Consider the following 22,610-nt stretch of genomic DNA (forward strand, 5'->3'; position numbering starts at 1 on the left):
ACAGGATCTGGAAGGTGTGATGGATGACAATTACAGGAAGAGAGAAAAACCACTGATACAGTCAGGTAGATGAGTTACCTCCAGGAAAGGTAGAAGAGGGAGACAGGTAGTGCAGGAGTCTCCTGTGGCTATTCCCATCTCAAACAAGTATGCTGTTCTGGAAAATATAGGGGGTGATGGACTCTCAAGGGAATGTAGTGCACACAGCCAACTTTCTGGCACTAAGACTGGCTCTAATGTAACAAGAGGTTCCAAGTGATCAATTGTGATAAGGGACTCTCTAGTCAGAGGCACAAACGGACGTTTCTGCAGCCAACAGTGAGAAATCAGAATGGTGTGTTGCCTCCCTGGTGCCAGGATCAAGGATATCTCAGAATATTCTCAAAAGAGAGTGGGGCCAGCAGGAGGTCATTGTATATATTGGAACTAACGACATAGGAAGGGAAAAGGACGAGATCCTGAAGGGAGAATATAGGAAGTTAGGCAGGAATTTGAAAAGGAGGTCCTCGAGGGTGGTAATACCTGGATTACTCGTGGTGCTGAGTTACTGAGAGTAGGAACAGGTGGATAGAGCAGATGACTGCGTGGCTCAGGAGCTGGTGCAGGCTGAATTGGCTGGGCTGTTTTCCCTGGACTGTCAAGAGGCTGAGGGGTGATCTTGTAGAGATTTACACAATGAGAGTAGGGTAAATTGACAAAGGTCTTTGCCCTTGGATGCAGAAGTCCAGAACTAGAGGATGCGGGTTTAGGGTGAGGGGGGAAAAATTTGAGATACCTAAGGGGCAACTTGTTCACGCATTTTTGGAATGAACTGCCAATGGAAATGGTGGAGGCTGGTACAATTAGAACATTTAAAAGACATCCGAGTAGCTATATGAATAGGAAGGGTTCAGAAGCATATGGACCAAGTGCTGAACAAATGGGACTAGATTAATTTAGGATATCTGGTCTGCATAGACGTGTTGGACCAAAGACTGTGCTGTACATGTCAATGACTAAATCCAAGCGCAGCTTTTGTGGACCAGTATTCACCCTATGGGATGAAGGAACTGATACGGAATCTTGCAAGATCAACGTCAGTCACACATACTGCCACTGATCTCAATGCAATCACTAGTAACAAGCAATGTGGATAAAGGGAACCTGTGGGTGCAATGCATTAGATTGTCAGAAGGAAAGTTACCACGTTCCTACACAAAATAAGAGCCCATGTTATGGGGGAAGAGGTTAAAACATATTTGCATGAGGATTCATTAGTTACTAGTAAAAAAAAGTAGGCATAAATTCATCATTACAGATTGATTAGATTAGATTACTTACAGTGTGGAAACAGGCCCTTCGGCCCAACAAGTCCGCACCGCCCCGCCGAAGCGCAACCACCCATACCCCTACATTTACCCTTTACCTAACACTACGGGCAATTTAGCATGGCCAATTCACCTGACCTGCACATCTTTGGACTGTAGGAGGAAACCGGAGCACCCGGAGGAAACCCACGCAGACACGGGGAGAACGTGCAAACTCCACACAGTCAGTCGCCTGAGGCGGGAATTGAACCCGGGTCGATAAGATGAAGAATGGAGTACCACAAGAATCAGTGCTGGATCTCACCTATATTCTGCTTCAATTACTTACACAAAGATACAGAATATATGGTCGCTATATTTGCTGATGACCCAAAATAGTTAGGAAAATAAGTTGTAAAAAGGATATAAGTAGTCTGTGAAACATTATAGTTAAAGAGAGTGGACAAAAATTTGGCCTTTTTTTTTGCATTCAGGGGATATGGACTTCACTGGCTGGGCCAGCAATTATCACCCATCCTTTGAAGGCCTTTAAAAGTGGTGAGCGGACTTCCTGAACCACACTATTCCATTTAGCGTAGGTACATCCACAATGCTGTTAACCTAGCTACACTGAAGGAATGGTGGCAATAATGAGTGGCTTGGAGGGAAACTTGCAGGTGGTAGTGTTCCCAAGTATTTGCCATTCTTAACCTTCTAAAGGATAACAATCATGAGTTTGAGATACTGCCTAAGAACCCTTGGAGGATTTCTGCAGTGCTTCTTGTAGTGTTTTGTTGGAGATGCACTCAACTGGTAAATAGGGGTATTCCATCACACTCCTGTCATGTCTTCTAGAAGAGAATATCCTTTATTGTCACATGTATTCAACTACATTGTTCTAGATGGTGGGTAGGATTTGGGGAATCGGGAAATGAATTACGTGCTGTAGGATTCCTAGCCTCTGACATGCTCTTGTAATCATGGAATTTATACAGCTGATCCAGTTCAGTTTCTGGTCAATGGTAGTTTCCATGATGTTGATAGTCTTTGAGGACCATAGGGGGAGATGGGAATTGTCTAGTTTGGCAGAAAGAGTAGAAAAGCATGATGTTATTTAAATGAAGATATTTTGCATAATTCATGCAATACAGGAATCAGGGTAATCTAGCACATGGGCTTATTTCAAGTGGAATGGAACAAAAAAGCAGGATCAAAACCAGAAATTGCTGGAAAATCTCAGCAGGTCTGGCAGCATTTCTGGAGAGAAAACAGATTTAACATTTCAGGTCCAGTGATCCTTCAGAGCAAAGGAGTAGGATGTTTGTTTCAATTGTTCGAGTCTACATCTAGAGTATGGCGTAAAGTTTTGGTCTCCTTGTTCAATAGGATACAATTACATTTGAAGCAGTTCATTTGACTCATTCCTGAGCTAATGCATACAAAATGAAAAAGATTACTGGGAAACTAGAGGATTGGGAAATCTTTAAAGATCAACAGAAAGCCATAAAAAGAGCTATAAAGAAAGCAAAGATAGGTTATGAGAGTAAACTAGCTCAGAATATAAGAACAGATAGTTTCTACAAATTCATGAGAAGTCAGATTTAATAATGGGAAATGGGGAAATTGTGAGAGGTGTTGAAGAGGTATTGTGTGTTTATCTTCAGAATGAAATACACCAGTAACATGCCAAAAATTGATAATGAGGCTTTGGCAGGTGAGGACCTACAAACAATTGTTATCAGTAAAGAGGCAACATTGGGCCAGCTAATGGGGCTATAAGTAGACCGGTCTCCTGGCCCTGATGGAATGCATCCCAGAATACAAAAACAAAATGGTAACAGCAAGAGCAAATGCACTCATGGTAATTTACACAACTTGCTGGACTCTGGGGCAGTCCCGTCAGATTGGAAAATAGCAAATGTGATACCACTGTTTAAAAAAAGGATGTAGACCAAAGATGGGTAACTATAGCCCGTTAGCTTAACTTCTGTAGTGGGGATAATGCTTGAATCTATTTTTAAGAAAGAAATAACCAGACATCTGGATAGAAATTGTCCTATCCGGCAGACTCAGCATAAATTCATGAAAGGCAGGTCACGTTTAACTAATTTACTGGAATCTTTGCGAGGACATTACGAGTGCAGTAGACAACAGGTTACTGGAGGATTTGGTGTATCTGGATTTCCAAAAGGCTGCTGCATAAAAGTGTGCAGTGTTACAGGTAAAGGATTAGCATGGATAACACAAAGCAAAAGTGGGTATACATAGGTGTTTTTCTGGTTGGCAATCAGTGGCTAGTGGTGTGCATCAGGGATCAGTGTTGGGACTGCAATTGTTCACAATTTTCACTTGGTCCCCAGTTCCTGTTCATGTATATAATGTGTCAAAATTTGCAGATGACACTAAAATGTGTGGTAGGGCAAAGTGTCCAGAGGAACATAAATGGGTTAAGTCAATAGGCAAAGTCTGGCAGATGAGTACAATGTTGGTAAATGTGAGGTCATCCATTTTGGTAGGAACAGCAGCAAAATGGGCTATTTAAAGTGAAAAACTGCAGCATGCTGCTGTGCAGAGATACCTGCATGTCCTTGTGCATGAATTACAAAACGTTTGCAGGTAATTAAGAAGGCAAATGGAATATTGTCCCTCATCGCTGGAGAGATGGAGTTTAAAAACATATAAACCTATAAAATTTGAGTGAGACCAAACAGGTTAGATGCAGGAAGGATGTTCCAGGTGATGGGTGAGTTCAGAACCAGGGGTCATTGTTTAAAAATAAAGGGTAAACCTTTTTAGGACTCACATTAGGAACTTCTTCACCTAGAGAGCGATGAGCCCATGGAATTCACTATCACAAAGTAGTTTTGTCCAAACACTCTGTGTTTTCAAGAAAGAGATGGATATAGCTCTTATGATTAAATGAATCAAAGATATTAAGGAAAGATGATATTAGGGTATTGAGCTTAATGATTAACCATGATCATATTGAATGGTGGAGCAGGCTCAAGGGGTCATCTGACCAACTCCTTTATGTTTCCATTCTTTCTGCCAAAGTACATATCCTTTACATTATTGTCCATCGACCGCTTACTTAATCTGTCTATATGCCTCAACAGGCTCTGCATGTTATCCTCATTACTTGCTCAGCCACCTATCTTTGAGATCTTAGTGAACGGTAGCACAGCTTCAGCTGAATGGCCTACCCTTCCTGCCCCTAATCATATGTATGCTGGACAATAGTATGCTCAAGGATATCATCAGTACTTTAAAAACGATTGATTGTATAAGTATTCTCCATAGTCAAATCCTGCATACTGGCATGGCCCAAATATAGCCATATTCAATTTCTTGATGGTCAAATGAGGACCCCAACACAGTGTATCACCAACTTCCTCAATTGGCCAACAATTTGGCTGCTTATGATGTTATAAAATCACTCTCAAATACATTCTCTGTGATACGACAAACCTTCAGAAATCCAACAACTGGAGGAAAGGCTAAGTACCTCCATCCAGCACAACTTAATAACATATCTCACCGTCACGAGACTAAATGAGCCTTTTGAATCCATGTGCTTAACAATCAACAATGCAACTTTAACTCCATTCAACTTTCCAAACTTCAAGGTTGATGAGAAATCACAAATACTTTGTGAAAGTCTTGATATAGTAGATCCCTGACTTTCATCTTCTGCAAAGTTCATAGGTAAACTAAATAGTTGAGAAACTATAGCTAATGCAGATGTTTGGTGCACAATCAGAAAACTGAAACCACTCTAGCATGCATTTCTGGTCACCAAGAACACATGACAACTCATGCCTGATTCACAAATATAAAGGAGTCGTCATAGCGATACTTGCATCAGGACTAGTGAACGTAACAGGCTTAACCACTTGAAGGAAAATTGTTGCTGGTTATAGTTAAGACGACTGTAGTTGCTGCTGTATATTTACACAAGCCATCAAGAACAAAGACATACTGTCATCAAACAGTGTGCCTTGGGAGAAAATTTTATAGAACTTGTACTGTGGACCAGTGATCAGGCAAAATAAGAGTTACATATTCTCTTCTCCAAAGGACATTAACTTGATTAGTTAATCAGAATGTCCATCATAACCATGGACAGGACGGAAAAGCTCTACATCTATGTTCACAATTTTATGTAACTGTAAAACTTTACTAAACTTGTGAAGTATTACCAGAGGGCAATTGAGTTTAACTGGATTGGACAATGAAGAGTCCTCCTGACTGACGGGCAAGAGACCCAGGATTTTAAATGTTAATTACATACCGTTCATGCTGTGTCAGTGTATAAAGCGGCGCTCCACTGTTCTACATAATAAAAGAGCAACAATGAAATTGAACAAATTCATAGCTGAATTTTTAAAACAATTATACAATCATATAAATAAAATGCATCATAGAAACATAGAAAATGAGGAGTAGGCCATTTGGCCTTTCAAGCCTGCTCCACCATTCATCATAAGCATGGCTGATCATCTGACTCAAAAGCCACTTCCTGCCATTTCCCCATTTTTTTGGATTCCTTAACCATAATTCCTTTTTTAAAAATCGATTGTTTTCTATGGTAGCAAATTCTGCAGGCTCACTGCTCTCTGGGTGACGAAGCTCCTCTTCATCTCAGTCCTAAATGGCTTACTTTGTATTCTTAGACAGAGACCCCAGTTCTAGATTTTGCCCATCTTTCCTACACATACCCTATCTAGTCCTGTTAAATTTTGTATACTTATGACATTTCCCTCCCCTCTTCATTCTTTTGAACTCCAGCAAACATAATCATAACTGATTCATCCCCCCCAATAAATCAGTCCGGTAAACCTTTGCTGCACTCTCTCCACAGCCAAAATATCCTTCCTCAGATAAGGAGACCAAAACTACACACAATATTCCAAATGTTGTCTAAACAAAGCTCTAGATAACTGCAGCAGGACATTAATGTTCCTGTACTCTAATCCCAACAAACTCATTTGCCTTCTTCATTGCTTGTTGTACCTACATATTTACTTTCACTGACAGATGTACAAGGATACCTATGTCTCATTGCCTCTCAACTTATAGCCAGAAAATAACCTGACTTCTGGTTTTTGCTCTCAATTTTTTTTTTAATCTCAAAGGACAGCCTCACATTTATCCACATTATACTGCATCTGTGCACTTTTTCAACATGTCCAAATCACAAGAAACATCTCTGCATCCTTCTCACGGTTCACTCTCCCACCCAGTCTGTTTATTTAGAGATATTACATTTAATCCCTTCATTCAAATCATTAATATATTCTGACACTAGCTCGAGTCCTAACACTAATCCCTGCAGTACCCCTCTTGTCACTGCCTGACATTTGGAAAATGACCCATTTATTTGTACTCTTTGTTTCCTGTCTACTAACCAGTTTTCTATCCATCTCAAAATACTACCCCAAAATCCAATGTGCTCTAATTTTGCACACTTATCTCTTACATGGGACTTTGTCAAAAGCCTTCTGAAAGTTCAAATAAACCATATCCATTGGCTCCCCATCAACTCCACTAGTTTTTCCTTTGAAGAATTCCATTATATTTGTTAAACATGATTTTGCTTTCATAAATATATGATGACTATCTGATCCAAACACTCAGCTCTTAGGCCTTTTACGAAGGACTCTAGCATTTTCCCACTATCAAGGCAACTATAATTCACAGTTTTCTCAGTCTCCCTTCTTAAATAGAGGGGTTACAGTAGCTATGCTCCAATCTGTAAGAATCTGCCATAAGTCAAAAAATAAAATTGCACAATTCAGTTGTCATGAATATTGCATTACGTAGAAATATTATACAGCCAGGGTCAAATAAAGCAAACCTAATTAGCTATCAGACCAGAATTAAAAGATGAGGGTGTGACCGGCTAGGCCAGCATTAATTGCCTATCCCTACTTGTCTAGATGGCAATTAAGAGTCAACTACATTCCTGAGAGTCTGCAGTCACGTGTACGTCAGACCAGGATTACAGATTCCTTCCCTAAAGGGCTTTAATGAACTAGATGGTTTTTTCTGACAATCACCAACGGTTATCATTAAGCTGTTAATTTCAAATTTTTATTGAATTCAAATTCTACCATCTGCCTTGGTGAGATTTGAACCCTGGTCTCCCAAACATCACCTCGCTGTCTGGATTAACACTCCAGGGATAAATCCACTAGGCCATCACTTCCTATTAATGGTATAAGAATGACATTAATTTCAAATCGCCATTGTTTGAAATAAAAATCGTACGTCGTTATAGAAGGTTGCACAGTTTTGAATACTCCATTGTGACAGTTTCAATTTGCCTAAAGCACTATTTAGGTAGACTTACCGAATTCCAAATGATTATAGATTTGTCAACAGACCTTTAAAGAGGAAAAGAAGTTTTGAACTACAAACCAGTTTGAAAAAAATCATTGTACTAATTCTCATTTCTATAAAATAAATAGTTTCATGATTATCTGTGTTTATTTCATGAATTACATTGTTCCATAAATGAGATATTGTTTTTATTTAACTAGTCCCTTTTGAAAAGAACACTGGCAAAACAAAACATGCTCAATACTTAAAATGTTAACAGAAATTTAGGAGAGTGCGCAGAATTTATTCTTAGGGTTAATAGCTAAGCCACCGACATTCAAGAATGGATTTGATAGATGAATAAATAAAAGGACTTGAAAACTTACAAAGCAGGAGGATGTGACACCAATACAAGGCAGCTATTTGGATACAAAAACTAGAGTGGGACTTAGTATGCAAGCATTAAAAAACAGCTCTCAGTGGGATCAAAAGAGGAAAAAAGTACTAAGTAAGCAAAATTCATGGCTCTTTACTTGAATATGCATAATATTTGGAATATAACTGAATCAGTAGCACAAATATGGGTTATGATCTTATAGCCATTAGGGAGAGTTGGTTACAAGACGAACGCTGGGAACTAAATGTTCATGTATATGTGTCCTTTTGAAAGGATAGACAGGAAAGAAAGGGAGGTTGGAGCAGAATTGTCGGTATGGGGTGGAATAAGTGCGAAAGCAATAAATTATGCAAAATTAGAAGACGTAGAATCCATATGGATGGAGGTAAGAAAACCACTGGTAGTGGGAGGACAACAGCTAAATAGTGGGACAGAGAATAAATCAGGAGATTATGAGTCAATTCCATTGTTATGTTCTGCAGGATTGGTATAATTGTCTGCAATATCTGGAAACAGCAATGAAACATTTCAGACGTGCCAATAAATAAGTGGTTGAGCTATTTGACTTTGGATTCAATTGTGGTAGTATATGATGAGTGAAATGGGACAGATGTTGCTGATGTGAAACAGCCAACTTATTTACAAGGATGCAGAGCATACATGTAACAACCTAAATTTGACAAAGTGACGCTTATTTGAAAAATACTTCAAAATTCTGAGGAACCTAACTTCCAATTTCATTTCTCAAATTTTGTCAAGATTTAACAGGTATGCAACTCCTGATTTTTAAAATAATAAAAACTGGGGCAAGTACAACCATTTCAATGAAAATACAATTTCAGAATACGAGAATTCGCAGGTATCAAGAATAAATCTGCACTTACCCGGAAACTAAGATCTGCCCATCTGGTGAAAAACAACATGACAAAACAGGAGCTGTGTGCCGGTTTAATGAGCATTTCATTCTGAGGTCACAGTCTACAAGCATAAAAAGGATTATCATTTGAAAATGTGGAAGGTCGCAATGCAGAAAACATTCCAATGGATTATGATCATTCCAATACTTCTTTCTCAACTAAATTAAGATCAATAAACAGAATTGATGGTGAATATTACACAGAATTCACAGCATAGATTGAGATCATTGAATCCAATTGGTCTATATTGTGTTAGAGCCCTTGGTGATTTTCTTTTTCTTTGCAAATAAATTTTGGTTTGGAACTGTAAATAGGGAACTCAGAGTTTTAAAGATGACTTTTGGACTGTGGGTAACAGCTTGTGTTAAAAGGAAAGCAGACCAATGAAGCTTTTGCTTATTCATGGGGCAAATCTTGGAAGACAATTGCTGATCGGCTCCTGATCAAAAGTTTCTGTAGATGCCTCATCACTAGAAAAGAGCATTCTGTTTAAAGAAATATCAGAAGTTGGCAAATAATGTCAGTATTTGAGAATTGGTTCTAGCAAGACTGGAAATGATTTTATGCTCAAGCAGATGGTAGATGTTGTATGGTAACGGAGATCTCATTGAAGAAACATTCAATCTATCAGGGAATGGTGAGTTTGAATTGGATTTTGGACTTTATTTTCTGTGAGCAAAGGAATCTGGCTGTTGATGCTGCGGCATGAAGATTTGAAAGCTCCTTACCTAACCTCCCTGATCAGTTCTTGGAAGTTCAGAAATAGGAAACGAAGTTATGTGTATTGCTGTTTTTATGAGAGTAAAATGAAAAGGTGATTTTGGTTGACATCTTTGGAAAATCCACCACAAAGCCGCTATCTATGCCTGCAGAATAGCATTCTGTGAAAACCACTTAAGGCGAGTTTTGTTATTTCCTTTTTCCTTAAATATTTATTTGTCTGTCTGCCTTTTGTATGAAAGGGCTGAAAACAAAGATTTTTAGGTTATAACATAGACCAATTAATTTGTTTTTAATTTTGCTTCACTACAGTTATTATACTGTTAATAAATAGCTAAGTCTATTGTTAAAGCTACAAACTGGTGTCGTGAATTGGTTATTCAAATTATTTTCAATTTTGAGGGTGTTTAAAAGTTTCAATTTTACTGTGTTGTGAATAGAGGTAAAAAGGCTGATTTGGTTCGGCTGTCTGATTCATGTCATAACAATAGGTGTTTAGCCTTCTCCAAAACATATTCACACAACTATCAACATAATCATCTACTCCTTTCTGCCTTGCACATATCTAGCTTATCATTTAAATGCATCATTCTACTGCCATAATGGAGGGGACTTCAATGTCTCACAATCAACAGATTGTTCCATAAATATATTACCCTAATTTTTATTAATGTTCTCTCACTGACAGGTTTTCATCTTTTTGATGGGAAATATTTTAAAATCAATAAAGTATTTCTGAAATGCAGTCACTTGTTTAATGTGGAAAATGCAGGGATTGATTTACATACCGGAAGTTCCAAAAAAAATTGTAATGGTCACAGAATCTGTGCAAGTGATGTCGATTTAGCTACAGATACCAAACAGCTCCTATACTTCAACATAACACTTGTTGATCTTTTACATCCAGCTTAGAGATGAGGCTTTGATTTAAAATCTCATGCAAACTAACTACAAATCCATTAACCATGCACTACAGCGTGAGCTTTGATTTTTGACCTGGAATAGCAAATGAACTAACAACCTTCTCACGGACATGTGTGTATTACTGCTACTAACTAAGCAATGGCTGACAATGCTGACCAACTATCTGATAGTAATGTTTTCTTCTTTTTGTGAAATATGGACATTGCTGTAAAGGTCAAAATTTGTTGCTCATCCCTAACTGCGCCTGAACTGAGAAGCTTGTCCTAACACTTCAGAGAGCAGATAAGGAACAGCTAAATTTGTGGGGGTCTGGAGTCACATGTAGACCAGCTGTGGATAGCATATTTTCTTCCTAAAGGACGTTACTGAGCCAGATGGGTTTTCTGACTACCAATAATGATTTCATTCACTGAATTTAAGTTCCACCAGCTGCCTTGGCAGGATTTGAACCCAAAGCATTAGTCTGAACTTTTGGTTACTACATTATCACAATATCACAGTCAGAGTTATGGAGCACAGAAACAAACCCTTCGGTCTAACCTGTCATGGGACTAGATCAGTTTAGGATATCTGGTTGACATTTGCTAGCACTTGGTCCATATCCCTTCCTAATCATGTACCCCTTCAGATGCCTTTAAAATATTGTAATTGTGCCCGCCTCCATCACTTCCACTGGCAGCTCGTTCTATACAGGTACCATGCTCTGCGTGAAAAAGTTGCCCCTCAGGTCCCTTTTAAAGCTTTTCCCCTCTCACCTTAAACCTATGCCCTCTAGTTTTAGACTCGCCCACCCTGAGAAAAAGATCTTGGCTATTCACCCTACCCATTCCCCTTATCATTTTATAAACATCTAAGGTCACCCTTCAGCGTGCGCTGTTAGGGAGAACAGCCCCAGCCTATTCAGCCTCTCCCTATAGTTCAAATCCTCCAAACCACTTCAAGTTGAACAACACCATTCCTATAGCAAGGAGACCATAACTGAATGCAATATTTTGAAAGTGACTTCACCGATGTCCTGTTAAAGCCGTAACATGACATCCCTACTCCTATACTCAATACACTGACCAATGAAGGCAAGCATGCCAAATGCCTTCTTCATGCATGTCTGCATGCAACTCCACTTTCAAGGAGCTATGTATCTGCACCCTAGATCCATTTGTTTGGCAACAATCCCAGGGCCCTACCATTAAATGTATAAGTCTTGCCCCAATTTGCCTTAATAAAATGCAAAACCTCATGTTTATCTAAAATTAAACTCCATCCATCACTCCTCAGCTCACTAGCCCATCTGATTAAGGTCCCATTGTACTCTGAGATAACTTCCTTCACTGTCCACTATACCACCAATTTTGGTCTCATCTGCAAACTTACTAACCATACCTCCTATATTCGCATCCAAACCATTGTGGCACACTACTGGTTAACAGGCCTCCAGTCTGAAAAACAACCCTTTGCCACCAGCCTTTGTCTTCGACCCTCAAACCAATTTTGTTTTCAATTGTCTAGTTCTCTCTGGATTCCATGTTATCTAACCAGTTTACCGTATCAAACCTTGTCAAATGCCTTGCTGAAGTCCATATAGACAATGTCTACTGCTCTGCCCTCAATTTTGTTCGTCACTTCTTCCAAAAACTTAATCAAGTTAATGAAACACGATTTCCCATGAACAAAGTCACGTTGGTTCTCCCTTATCAGTCCTTGCCTTTCCAAATGTATGCTGAAAATGTGTTGCTGGAAAAGTGCAGCAGGTCAGGCAGCATCCAAGGAGCAGGAGAATCGACGTTTCGGGCATGAGCCCTTCTTCAGGAATGTGGTTCCTGAAGAAGGGCTCATGCCCGAAACGTCAATTCGCCTGCTCCTTGGATGCTGCCTGACCTGCTGTACTTTTCCAGCTCTGATCTCCAGCATCTGCAGTCCTCACTTTCTCCTTTCCAAATGTATGTAAATTCTGTCCCTTTGAATCCCCTCCAACAACTTAACTACCACTGAGCTCTGGCTCAGCAGTCTTTAGTTCCCTGGCTTTTTCCTTACCACCTTTCTTAAATAATGGCCCAACACTAGCCAACCTCCAGTTTTCTAGCACCTCTCCTGTGGCTATCGACGATACAAGTATTTCAGCAAGAGGCCCAGCAATCTCTTTGCTAGCTTCTGTGGAAGTTGTTTTTGCTGGAGTGCTTGTTTGCAGAGATTTTGGTAAATCATGGTATTGTTCTTGCCTGGTTTTGCCCCTTGCCCTAGGTGGCCCTAGCCTACTAGAACATTCTGCAACAACCATATAACTTCTGCTTTTCCCACATAACTCAAACTGTTTATCTGTAGAAAGTGCAACACAGCCACACATTATCAACAGGCAAATGTAGTATTCGGAGTGTGCGTTGATTCAAGTTCTGAGAAAAATAGCTTGTTATGTACAGTCTCGGACTCTGCCCAATGTATGCTAATGTAGACCATCTAGTGACTATCCTGTGGTTCTGTGTCTGATTGAACAGCTGTCAAATGATATAAATCCACGTCGATCTGGAGTGTTTTGGATATGCATTGCACCGTATTAAGGAATGGTGTGCTCCCTATGATATCATACAATAAATTTTCTCAGTGCTCAAGGTCTGAGTCCGGGAATTTCTTCAACAAACTCGTGTGGTCAGGCAGAAGCCCTTAATTACAAGATCCTAAGTGAACCTAAAGTAGTTTAAAACACAATAGCTGCCTGCATGATCCTAACCTGAGTCAACAGGCTGATCCCAAGATAGGGAAGGATGCTGTAACAAGATGGAACTGGAAAGATCACTGCCGGAGAACAGTTATCGTTTTAAGGTGACCTTGAGGGATCGACAATAGCGCCAGTATTTGTTTATCTGTCTGTCTTTGTGAGTTTGCTGTTCATTTCTCTACAGAGCGTAGGTCCATGCTTCGGAACTGAGGAAGTGACAATGGGGGTCAACGAATTCTAAATATAAGAAAGATGGGCTGGCTTTGGGGAAAAGGAAACCATGTTCCACTGAGAAGACGTCCATTTGTCCCCTTGAGAAAGACGCAGAAGCTCCATGGTAAATACATTTGATGCAAAAGAAAGGTAGGAGACCCCCTGGTGCCACCAGGGTCACTGCCGATATTGTTTGGAAGGAGACAGGCGACAGTAGGTATGTTATTCCTTTCGGTTCCGGCCTATACAGGTGGTGCCATGGCAACTGGCCTTATGGAGGTGCCTTTAAATTGGAAAAGACTGATTACTGAAGGACAAACATTGAGGGTGGGTACGGCGACCCCTCTTGGAATACTAATTACATACTCCAGTGTTTAGATAAATTTAAAGTAGCAGCAAAAAGCCTTCAGCCCCCTAAAAATAAAGATCGCCGTCAGGTGCCATCAGACTAGCTTCCATCTTCTGGGTCCGCACCATCTGCCCCATTATCTTATACCCCTCAGTATCCTAAAGTTCCCATCCCCACCCTCTTATGGACGGAATTATTGCTTTCGTTGCTACTCGTCCTCCGGCCTAACCCCCTGACAATCCCCCCCTGTCAACAAAGAACAAGGGCTTTGGGGGTGAGGGCGTGCAAGTCTGACCAACAAGGGCTTCGGGATTGGTGAGGGGTGTGATGTGGGAGCCCGCTGTACGGAACAAGGAGGAAGCAGACTCCACTGTCTCCTCCACATCCACTACCGGATAGGACAGCCAATTACAAAAGAGGCTGAAGCCTCCCGCTGCTCCACTTCCCTGGGTAATGATCAGCCATACGCCCCTCAACAAGCCTTGGACCCACACTGAGGTCCATGGCATGCTCCAAGACCCCGTCATCCACTAAAACACCTGACACCATTTTATAATTTTCTAGTACAAATCTGCAGTATTTACAATTGCTTGTCACAAGACTTGAGGGCAGTCAATGCCGTTGTTGTCCCCTGCTCCCCAGTGGTGCCCAACACCAATGCCATCCCTACTAGCCTCCCTGCTACTGCCACTTGTTTTCTGTCACTGACCTCTGCTTGGCCTTTTTTTCCATTAAACTGTCACCAGACTGCCAGTACCTTTTTGCTTTTACTTATGGCGGTCACCAATATACATGGACACGACTTCCCTGAGGGTACACGGACAGCCTCCATGTATACTGTACACCGGACACTGTGGTACACCGGACATTGAAAGACCTCCACCTGCCTTGGAAAAGCACCTTGGTTCAGTGTGCTGATGATTTATTTGTGGCCTCCGATTCACCTGATGCCTGCATGTATGACACCGTCGCATTGCTCCGCTGTTTGGCTCAGGATGGACCTAAGGTCTCTGTTGAAAATATGCAGCTCTGCCAAAAGACATACAATATATTTGGGCTATGAACTTTCGCAGTCTCAGAGCACTGTCACAAGATTGCATCGCAGCCATCGTTAATCTCTCTCATCCCACTACACAAACTGAACATTTGTCCTTTTGGGGCGTGGTGAATTACTGCAGACACTGGATACCAGACTATCGGGTTATTGATGCACCTCTCCACCAGGCATCCTCACCAAACCAGCCAACCCAGGTGAACTGGACACCATAAATGGCACAAGCCTTTAAGGAACTTCAGCGCCTGTTCTGGACATCCCTGATTACACGCAGCCTTTTCAGCTGTATGTTAACGAAAAGGAGGAACATGCATCCAGCATTGTAAAACAAATGCATGGGGATCTTAGGCATCCTGTAGCCTTTTATTCTGTACAGTTACCACTTGTTGCAAGGGAAATGCCAACCTGTTTACAAGCTGTGGCGGCTGCCGCTGTAATGGTAGAAAAGTCCACCCCTGTTGTACTGGATTATCCTTGTACAGTTTTTGTTCCTCATTCAGTCTCGCTGCTGCTTAATTCAGCAGCAACTCAGCATTTTGCAACATCAAGGAGAACTGGCTAGGAGGTCATCTTACTTTCTCACACTAATCTTACGCTTCAGCGCACCCCCACTTTAAACCCTGCCACCCTTCTCCCCGTTATACAAGATTCCCCGGCAGAGGACCATAATTGCCTGCAAGTAGTCCAAGAGTTTTTCACCCTGTGCTCTGACCTCACTGAGACTCCGTTAGACAACCCAGACATGATCCTTTTCACAATATGCACACCTTTTGACACCCTTGAACCCACTATGCTGCTGAAAGAAACTTCTGCACGGGTGATCAAACTGTTTGCTCTTTCCAGAGCCTGTATCCTTGCTGATAAAATGTCTGTTAACATTTACACTGACTCCAGATAGGTCTTTGGAGTGGGACGTGAGTTTGGAACCGCGAGGAAACAGATTTTATTATCTCTTCTGGAAGGCCCTTGCAGCATGCCCTGCTCATCAACAATCTTTTACAGGCTGTTATGCTCCTCTGCGCTGTGGCTGTGATAAAGTGCACTGCCCATACCGCCACTGACGAGCCAACTGCCCGAGGAAATGCTCACACGGACCAAGCTGCTAAACAAACAGCGTCAGCTCCCACTGTATAGGTTTTACAAGCTTCGAAGAGAGGAGAAACAACAAAGGTTCTAGATCTAGTAGAGAAAATGCAAGCTACACAGCAACATGCTCCACAAGTCAGAAAAGACAGCTGGACATGCATAAGAGCTACCGAATCCCCTGACGGAAGGTTCATTTGCCCTAAAGCCCACTTACATGTTCTTGCACTGGCCATCCATGGGGTCAGGCATGCAGGAAGAGGAGGAATGATACATGCAGTGCGACAAACTTGGTACGCACTGGGCTTTGCAAGAGCAGCACAAGTGTGAGTATCAAAATGTTTAATGAGACTTCAAAATAATAATGCTAAACTTTTAGCCATTTGATCATCTGCTAGTCCCAGACGGACTGTTTAATCATTTACAGATTGATTTAGTTCAGATGTCAGCTAAACAAGGTTTTAAGTACATGTTGGTAATTGTCAACATGTTTTCTAAATAGGTCAAGGCCTCCCCACAAGGAAAGACAATGCTAGAACAGTGGTCAAATGCCTCATGAAGGATGTGATCTCGAGGTTTCGAATTCCAGGGAACATTAACACCGACAGAGGCACTCAATTTACTGCTGTAGTCACAGAAAATGTTAGTAAAGCACTAGGCATCATGCAGAAATTTCATAATCCCTATCAGCCCCAAGCCTCAGGTATTGTGGAACGGATGAATGGTACCCCTAACCAGCCTGATAAAAATCACACAGGACATGGGCCTGCCTTAGCCAGAAGCCGTACCCTTAGCCCTACATACCACAAAAAAACCAGACCAACACAACCACAGGACATATCCCATTCAAGGTCCTGATGGGAAGACCAATACCCATGGGCAGAAGACCTACTAAATTTCCTGTGGATACGGCATTATTCTTGACAAAGGAAGCTCCTTTGGATTATGTCAAAACATTCTAAGATGATTTCCCGTAACCAAAAGATGGAATTGAGGAAGCCGTTTTTGCTGGATGCTTATTTAGAGATTTTGGTCAGTCATGGTGTTGCTCTCGCCTGGCTTGTCCCATCGCCCTGGGTAGCCCCAGCTTGCTAGAACATTCTGTAACCACAGAACTTATGCTTTTCCCACATAAACTGTTTATCTGTAGAAAGTGCAACTCATCCATACGTTATCAACAGACAAATGCAGTATCTGCAGTGTGCATTGACTCAAGGTGTGAGAACAATGGCTCATTAGGTACAGTCTTGGACTGTGCCTGGTGGATGCTCATGTAGACCATTTAGTGACTATCTAGGTGATTCTGTGCCTGATTGAGCAACTGTCAGTTCAGACTATATAAATCCATAGCGATGTGGAGTGCTTTGGAGATGCACCATATGTACTAAGGAATGGTGTACTCCCTATGATATCATGCAATAAATTTTATCAATGCTCAAGGCCTGAGTCTCAAAGCTCTGCAATATACCTGAACAGATCCTGGGGATTTATCCACCTTTACGTGTTTTAAGACGTCCGATGCGTCCTCTCCTGTAACATGGACATTATTTAAGATATCACTATTTAGTTCCCCAAGTTCTCTCATTTTCATATACTTCTCCACAGTAAATACTGATGCGAAATACTATCTCACCGATCTCCTACGGTTCCATACATAGCCTTGTTGATCCTTAAGGGGCCCTATTCTCTGCCTAGTTACTCTTTGTCCTTATCTGTTGAATCTCTTTGGATTCTCCTTAACCCTATTTGCCAAAGATATTTCCTGCCCTCTTTCAGCCCTCCTGATTTCCCTGTTAAGTATACTCCTACTCTCCTTAAACTCCTCTCGAGATTTCTCCAACACATAAGAAACAGGAGCACATATAGGCCATGCAGCCCTTCCCGTCTGCTCAATCACTGCTAGGATCATGATAGATCCACAGCAGGCCAGGCAGCATCTGAGGAGCAGGAGAATTGACGTTTCGGGCAAGGGCTTATGCCCGAAACATCGATTCTCCTGCTCCTCAGATGCTGGCTGGCTTGCTGTGTTTTTCCAGCACCACACTTTTCAAACTCTGGTCTCCAGCATCTGCAGTCCTCACTTTCTCCTCCTCTATGATAGATCCACTAAGTCAACTCGATACAGCATCCCAGAGGTAACAGCCATCAAATTTAAAATAATCCTGAACCTTTGTCTTATAAATAATCCCCTATCCATTCTAACATATTGCCACCTTAACCCTAAGGAACCTTATCTTGAGAAATATTACTGTGTCATTTTATCAAATGCCTTTTGAAAATCAAACATAATGGGATTCACTTGCTTTTTCTCTATCCTGTTTGTGACATCAACAAAACTAATGTACATTTTCTTTTATTCACTTGTTGGACATGGGCATCACGGGCTGGCCAGTATTTATTGCCCATCCCTACTCTTGAACTGAGTGGCTTACAAAGCCATTGCAGAAGACAGTTGAGAGTCAACCACATTACAATAGATCTGGAGTCACATGTAGGCCAGACCAGGTGAGGACGGCATATTTCCTTTCCTGAAGGATATTAGGGAGGTAGATTGGTCATCAGTAGATTCTTAATTCTAGACTGTTTTTTAACTGAATTCAAATGCTATCATCTCCCAAAGTGGGATTCAAACCCATGCCCACAGGGTTAGCTGAGTTTCTGGATTCATAGTTTAAATAATACCTCGAAGTCATTACATCCCTTTACAAAATCTTATTTTCTCTTTCATAAACCATGGTGACCCAATCTAGTCAGATTATTTTTTCCAAAGTCCCCATTACCAATTTTACCATTTCCAGAGCAATAGATTCCAGCATTTACCCAATGACTGTTATTAGGCTAAACTGACAAAGATCCGTGTTTCTCACTTTATAATTTCTTGAATGGTGTTCCACTGACTATAGCGCAACCTACAGGGAGTTTGGAACATTAGAACCATTGCGTCTACTATAATCACTGTCACCTCTTTTAGGAGCGGTGAATGGAGACCATCGAATTCAGTGAATTTTTTTCATTTTCAGTCCCATGGAATTCTAACAATTTTTCTTTTTTAATATTAAGATTTAAGATTCTCACTCGAGCCTTGGTCATGCCTATTTTCAAAATGCATTTGTGCCTTCTACTCCAAGGACAGAAACTAACACATCTTTCATTGGCTTTCTTCCTTTTCTAATTTCTCCTACCTCATTCTTTCATTATTCTCTTACTTTTTACTTAATTGCGAAGATCTTACAATCACTTTTGTATTTCTGAATAAATTACTCTCATTCTATATTTTTGCTCTCACTTTTTTTTGGTTATCCTTTGATGGCTACCTAACACTCTCCCAAGCTTCAGATTTATTACTCTTCTTGACAATATACAAACTTCTTTTCTTAAACTTTTTAGTTAGTCAAGGATGGATGTCTTTTCCTGAGAGTTTATAATTTTTCAAGAATTATGAAGTATTTAAATGTTTATCATTTCTCATCTCCTGTCATACCTTTAAATCTAATTTTCCAAATCAACCTTTGCCTCTTGCCCTCATACCCAAGCAATTGACTTTAAGCTCAATACTCAGTTTCAGATTTAGGTACATCACTTCCAAATTCAATTTTACCATATTATGATCATTCTTCCAAAGAGGATCCTTTTTCACTTCAGGCTCACACTTAGGACTAAAGGGAAGATTAACAACAAGGCACAGTGAGCGGAAAACAGCAAGAGTTGAGAAAGGAAACCAGATTGCGGAATTAAATGGAGAAAAAAATCTGACGATTTTTGAGCCAGTTAGGCTCAACTCAACAATAGCTACATAATGTAGAAATTAGACATCAGAAACGTGTTTCTAACTGGAAAGTAATTTTTGTTTACCATATTGGATACAGCAAGTCTTTCTGTTAGGATTAGGAGTGTTAACTGAGGATAGCTGTAGCTTCCATTTACAGGTCTCTAATGTTTTTTGGTGTGAAATAGGTAGGAAATCATTGCCAAATTAGATGCCAAAATTTCCACTGCAAATATTTGGATTTTACAATACTCTACATTAATTTAAATTGTAACAAGCAGAAAAAGTACAGATTACAACTGCCACGATGATAACTACAAAACTATGACAGTCAGGTATCAGAAGATATAAGCAGAAGCCAATAAGATTTAATGGATAGCAACAGTCAACCATGATTAATGCACTGCGTCTCTTCCTAATTTAGACAAAGTGGCATTGACAGTCAGAAGCAAAGTTTGGCTGACAGCTTGTAGCAACTCAACATACCTGCTGGCTCTTTACAAGACACAATCCAGAAATTAATTTTGTTGTCCTGACCACAAGAAGCCATCAGAAAGCAATGTGGTCCTGAATTATCCATGTCACCTGACAAAGCAAAGAAAAAAGTTATAATGTAGCAATGTGTACAAAATACTTCGAAACTGATAAATTACACAACCTATAATGAACGTATTGCATAGAATAGACAAAAATATGATTATGCGTAGAAGCACCAGAATTCAGCTTTGCAAGATAATGGCTTGCACGGTTTTGGTCAGTGGATATGGACATCAGCTGGTATGACGTAGGAGTCCATTATTGCTTGGTAGCTTTTGCCACATTTGATGGAAAGGAAGACAAAGTGCACAATCTGCTGGTCTCAGTTTTCTCTGGGTCCTGTCTTGGTCAGCCGAACTTTTGCTTCAGCTTCCAATACACTTCCATTCAGCCTGCAGAGGTCACAGCCATAGTCAACTATCTCCCAGTAGTTGGTGTCAATGTTTTCATATCTCATTTGCAAAAGTCCTTGCTGTAGAGGTATGTCCACCCAGGAGGGTGAGTACCAGTGGCCATGCAGAACATCTTTTGGTATACAGTTGTCATCTGCCTGATGAATGTGACTGAGTCACAGTACACATTATTGGCTTTGCAATGAGCATATGCTAACCAATTAGCATGCCAAGAGAAGCCAAAGAAACATTTGAGAATATGGAAACTGTTCAGCTTTTCTTCCTACTATCAGTATCAGCTCTGATCTTTTATAGATGCACCAACTGGCTCCTAGAACTTCCCAATTTAAAACCGCAAACTACCCATCTATTCTTGGACCACCCAACTAAGCAAACCAGTGTAGCTTAGTTGCCTTCTCAGCAGTCCAACTAAGCACCAACATTGCTCAACATGGAACATAGCTCTGACAATCTACATGGGAAAATATTTTCTCTTGGACCTGATGCTGTTCTTCTTTCTTTCCATTAAATCCTGAACATTGCACATAAAATGCTCAATATTCCCAGTTTCTGCTATTTTCATTGGTCATTTCACACTTCTGCTGCTATGACAGTGGGGGCCAATAACTTTGTTTAAATCCCCAGTCAGAGTGCATGTATTGGGGTTTAGGGGAGCAGCAGAATCAGAGCCAGATTTTAGGAGCAGATTCAAAATAAGAGATCAATGTGTTTCTAGCACAGTCATCTTTTAGAAAATGTTTTTACTTCTTTATTAAACATTTTACTTATTCTGCCTTTGATTTGTCATTTGAACTGAATATGACACCTTTGATAGTTACCTTCAAAAGATCCAGTGCACAATCAATTTTCTCAAAATACTATTTCATAAGTATTAAAATATTAGAAGTATTTTTTTCTGGAAATATGAAAATATCAAGATAAAACATACCATTGATTGGTTGAGGTGAAAATACACAGCAGGTGACTCCCAAGTCATGAGCTGTTTTCATATTTAGAAGGCACTTCATTTGGCAATCCCAGACAGTCAGCTCTCCAGAGGTTGAGCCAGTTACAAAGTAGTTTCCACCAGGAGAAAAATCACAAGCAATTACCGATCCATCCGCAACAGCACTTGTCCTGAAGTTAAGTAACAATGCAGATGAGCTACAAATGTTAGAGGGCTTTCTTCATAGCCTCCTTCTAAATAACATACAAAAACAATTCGGACAGAAAACATTTAACAAATTTTATACTCAAACAGAACAACATGAAAACAATCACGATGAGGTTACTGGAGGAGGAGAAAACTGTACCAGGGATATAGCATTTTGAGATGGCAATGGATTGAAAAATAGAATAATAATATGAATGGTAAAAAGGACACAAGAAGACAGAGGCTGTTAGGAGGGGTCGTGGATGGAAACAAAAACTGCTAAGAGGAAGTAGCAATACTATTGTGACCAATGGCACCCTTTTATTAAACTCCAATAAGTCAGGGTTGGGGTGGGGAGGGGAAGCGAATTAAGAGTTTTTAAAAATGTATTTATTTTGTGGGATGTGGCCGTTGCTGGCTGGCCAGCATTTATTGCCCATTCCTAGCTGCCCTTGAGAAGATGGTGACGAGCTGTCTTCTTGAACTGCTGAAGTCCACCTTCTGTGGGTTGACCCACAACACCATGAGGGAGAAAATTCCAGAACTTCAACCCAGCGACAGTGAAGGAATGGCAATATATTTCCAAGTCAGGATGGTGAGTGGCTTGGAGGGGAACCTGAAAGTGGTGATGTTGCTATATATCAGCTGCCCTTGTCCTTCTAGATGGAAGTGGTTGTGGGTTTGGAAGGTGTTGTCTGAGGATCTTTGGTGAATTTCCACAGTGCATCTAATAGACAGCACACACTACTGTGACGTGACCGAGCATCAGTGGAGGGGGAAGTGGATGC

General features: G+C 40.7%; 1 protein-coding gene across 3 annotated transcripts in view; it reads right to left on the reverse strand.

Moving 5' to 3' along the window:
• The window catches only part of wdsub1 (WD repeat, sterile alpha motif and U-box domain containing 1), a 50,520-nt gene that overhangs the window by 11,970 nt on the left and 15,940 nt on the right, over positions 1-22,610 (reverse strand). For all 3 annotated transcript variants that reach the window (XM_043693820.1, XM_043693819.1, XM_043693818.1), the window contains 5 exons: positions 21,619-21,806; positions 20,227-20,325; positions 8,889-8,982; positions 7,639-7,672; positions 5,578-5,618 (listed from right to left, as the gene is read on the reverse strand). In XM_043693820.1, coding sequence (XP_043549755.1) covers positions 5,578-5,618; positions 7,639-7,672; positions 8,889-8,982; positions 20,227-20,325; positions 21,619-21,806 — 456 coding nt within the window. The remainder of the gene's footprint in view (positions 1-5,577; positions 5,619-7,638; positions 7,673-8,888; positions 8,983-20,226; positions 20,326-21,618; positions 21,807-22,610) is intronic.

The sequence above is a fragment of the Chiloscyllium plagiosum genome, chromosome 7, assembly GCF_004010195.1.
Source record: "Chiloscyllium plagiosum isolate BGI_BamShark_2017 chromosome 7, ASM401019v2, whole genome shotgun sequence".
Taxonomy (NCBI): Eukaryota; Metazoa; Chordata; class Chondrichthyes; order Orectolobiformes; family Hemiscylliidae; genus Chiloscyllium; species Chiloscyllium plagiosum.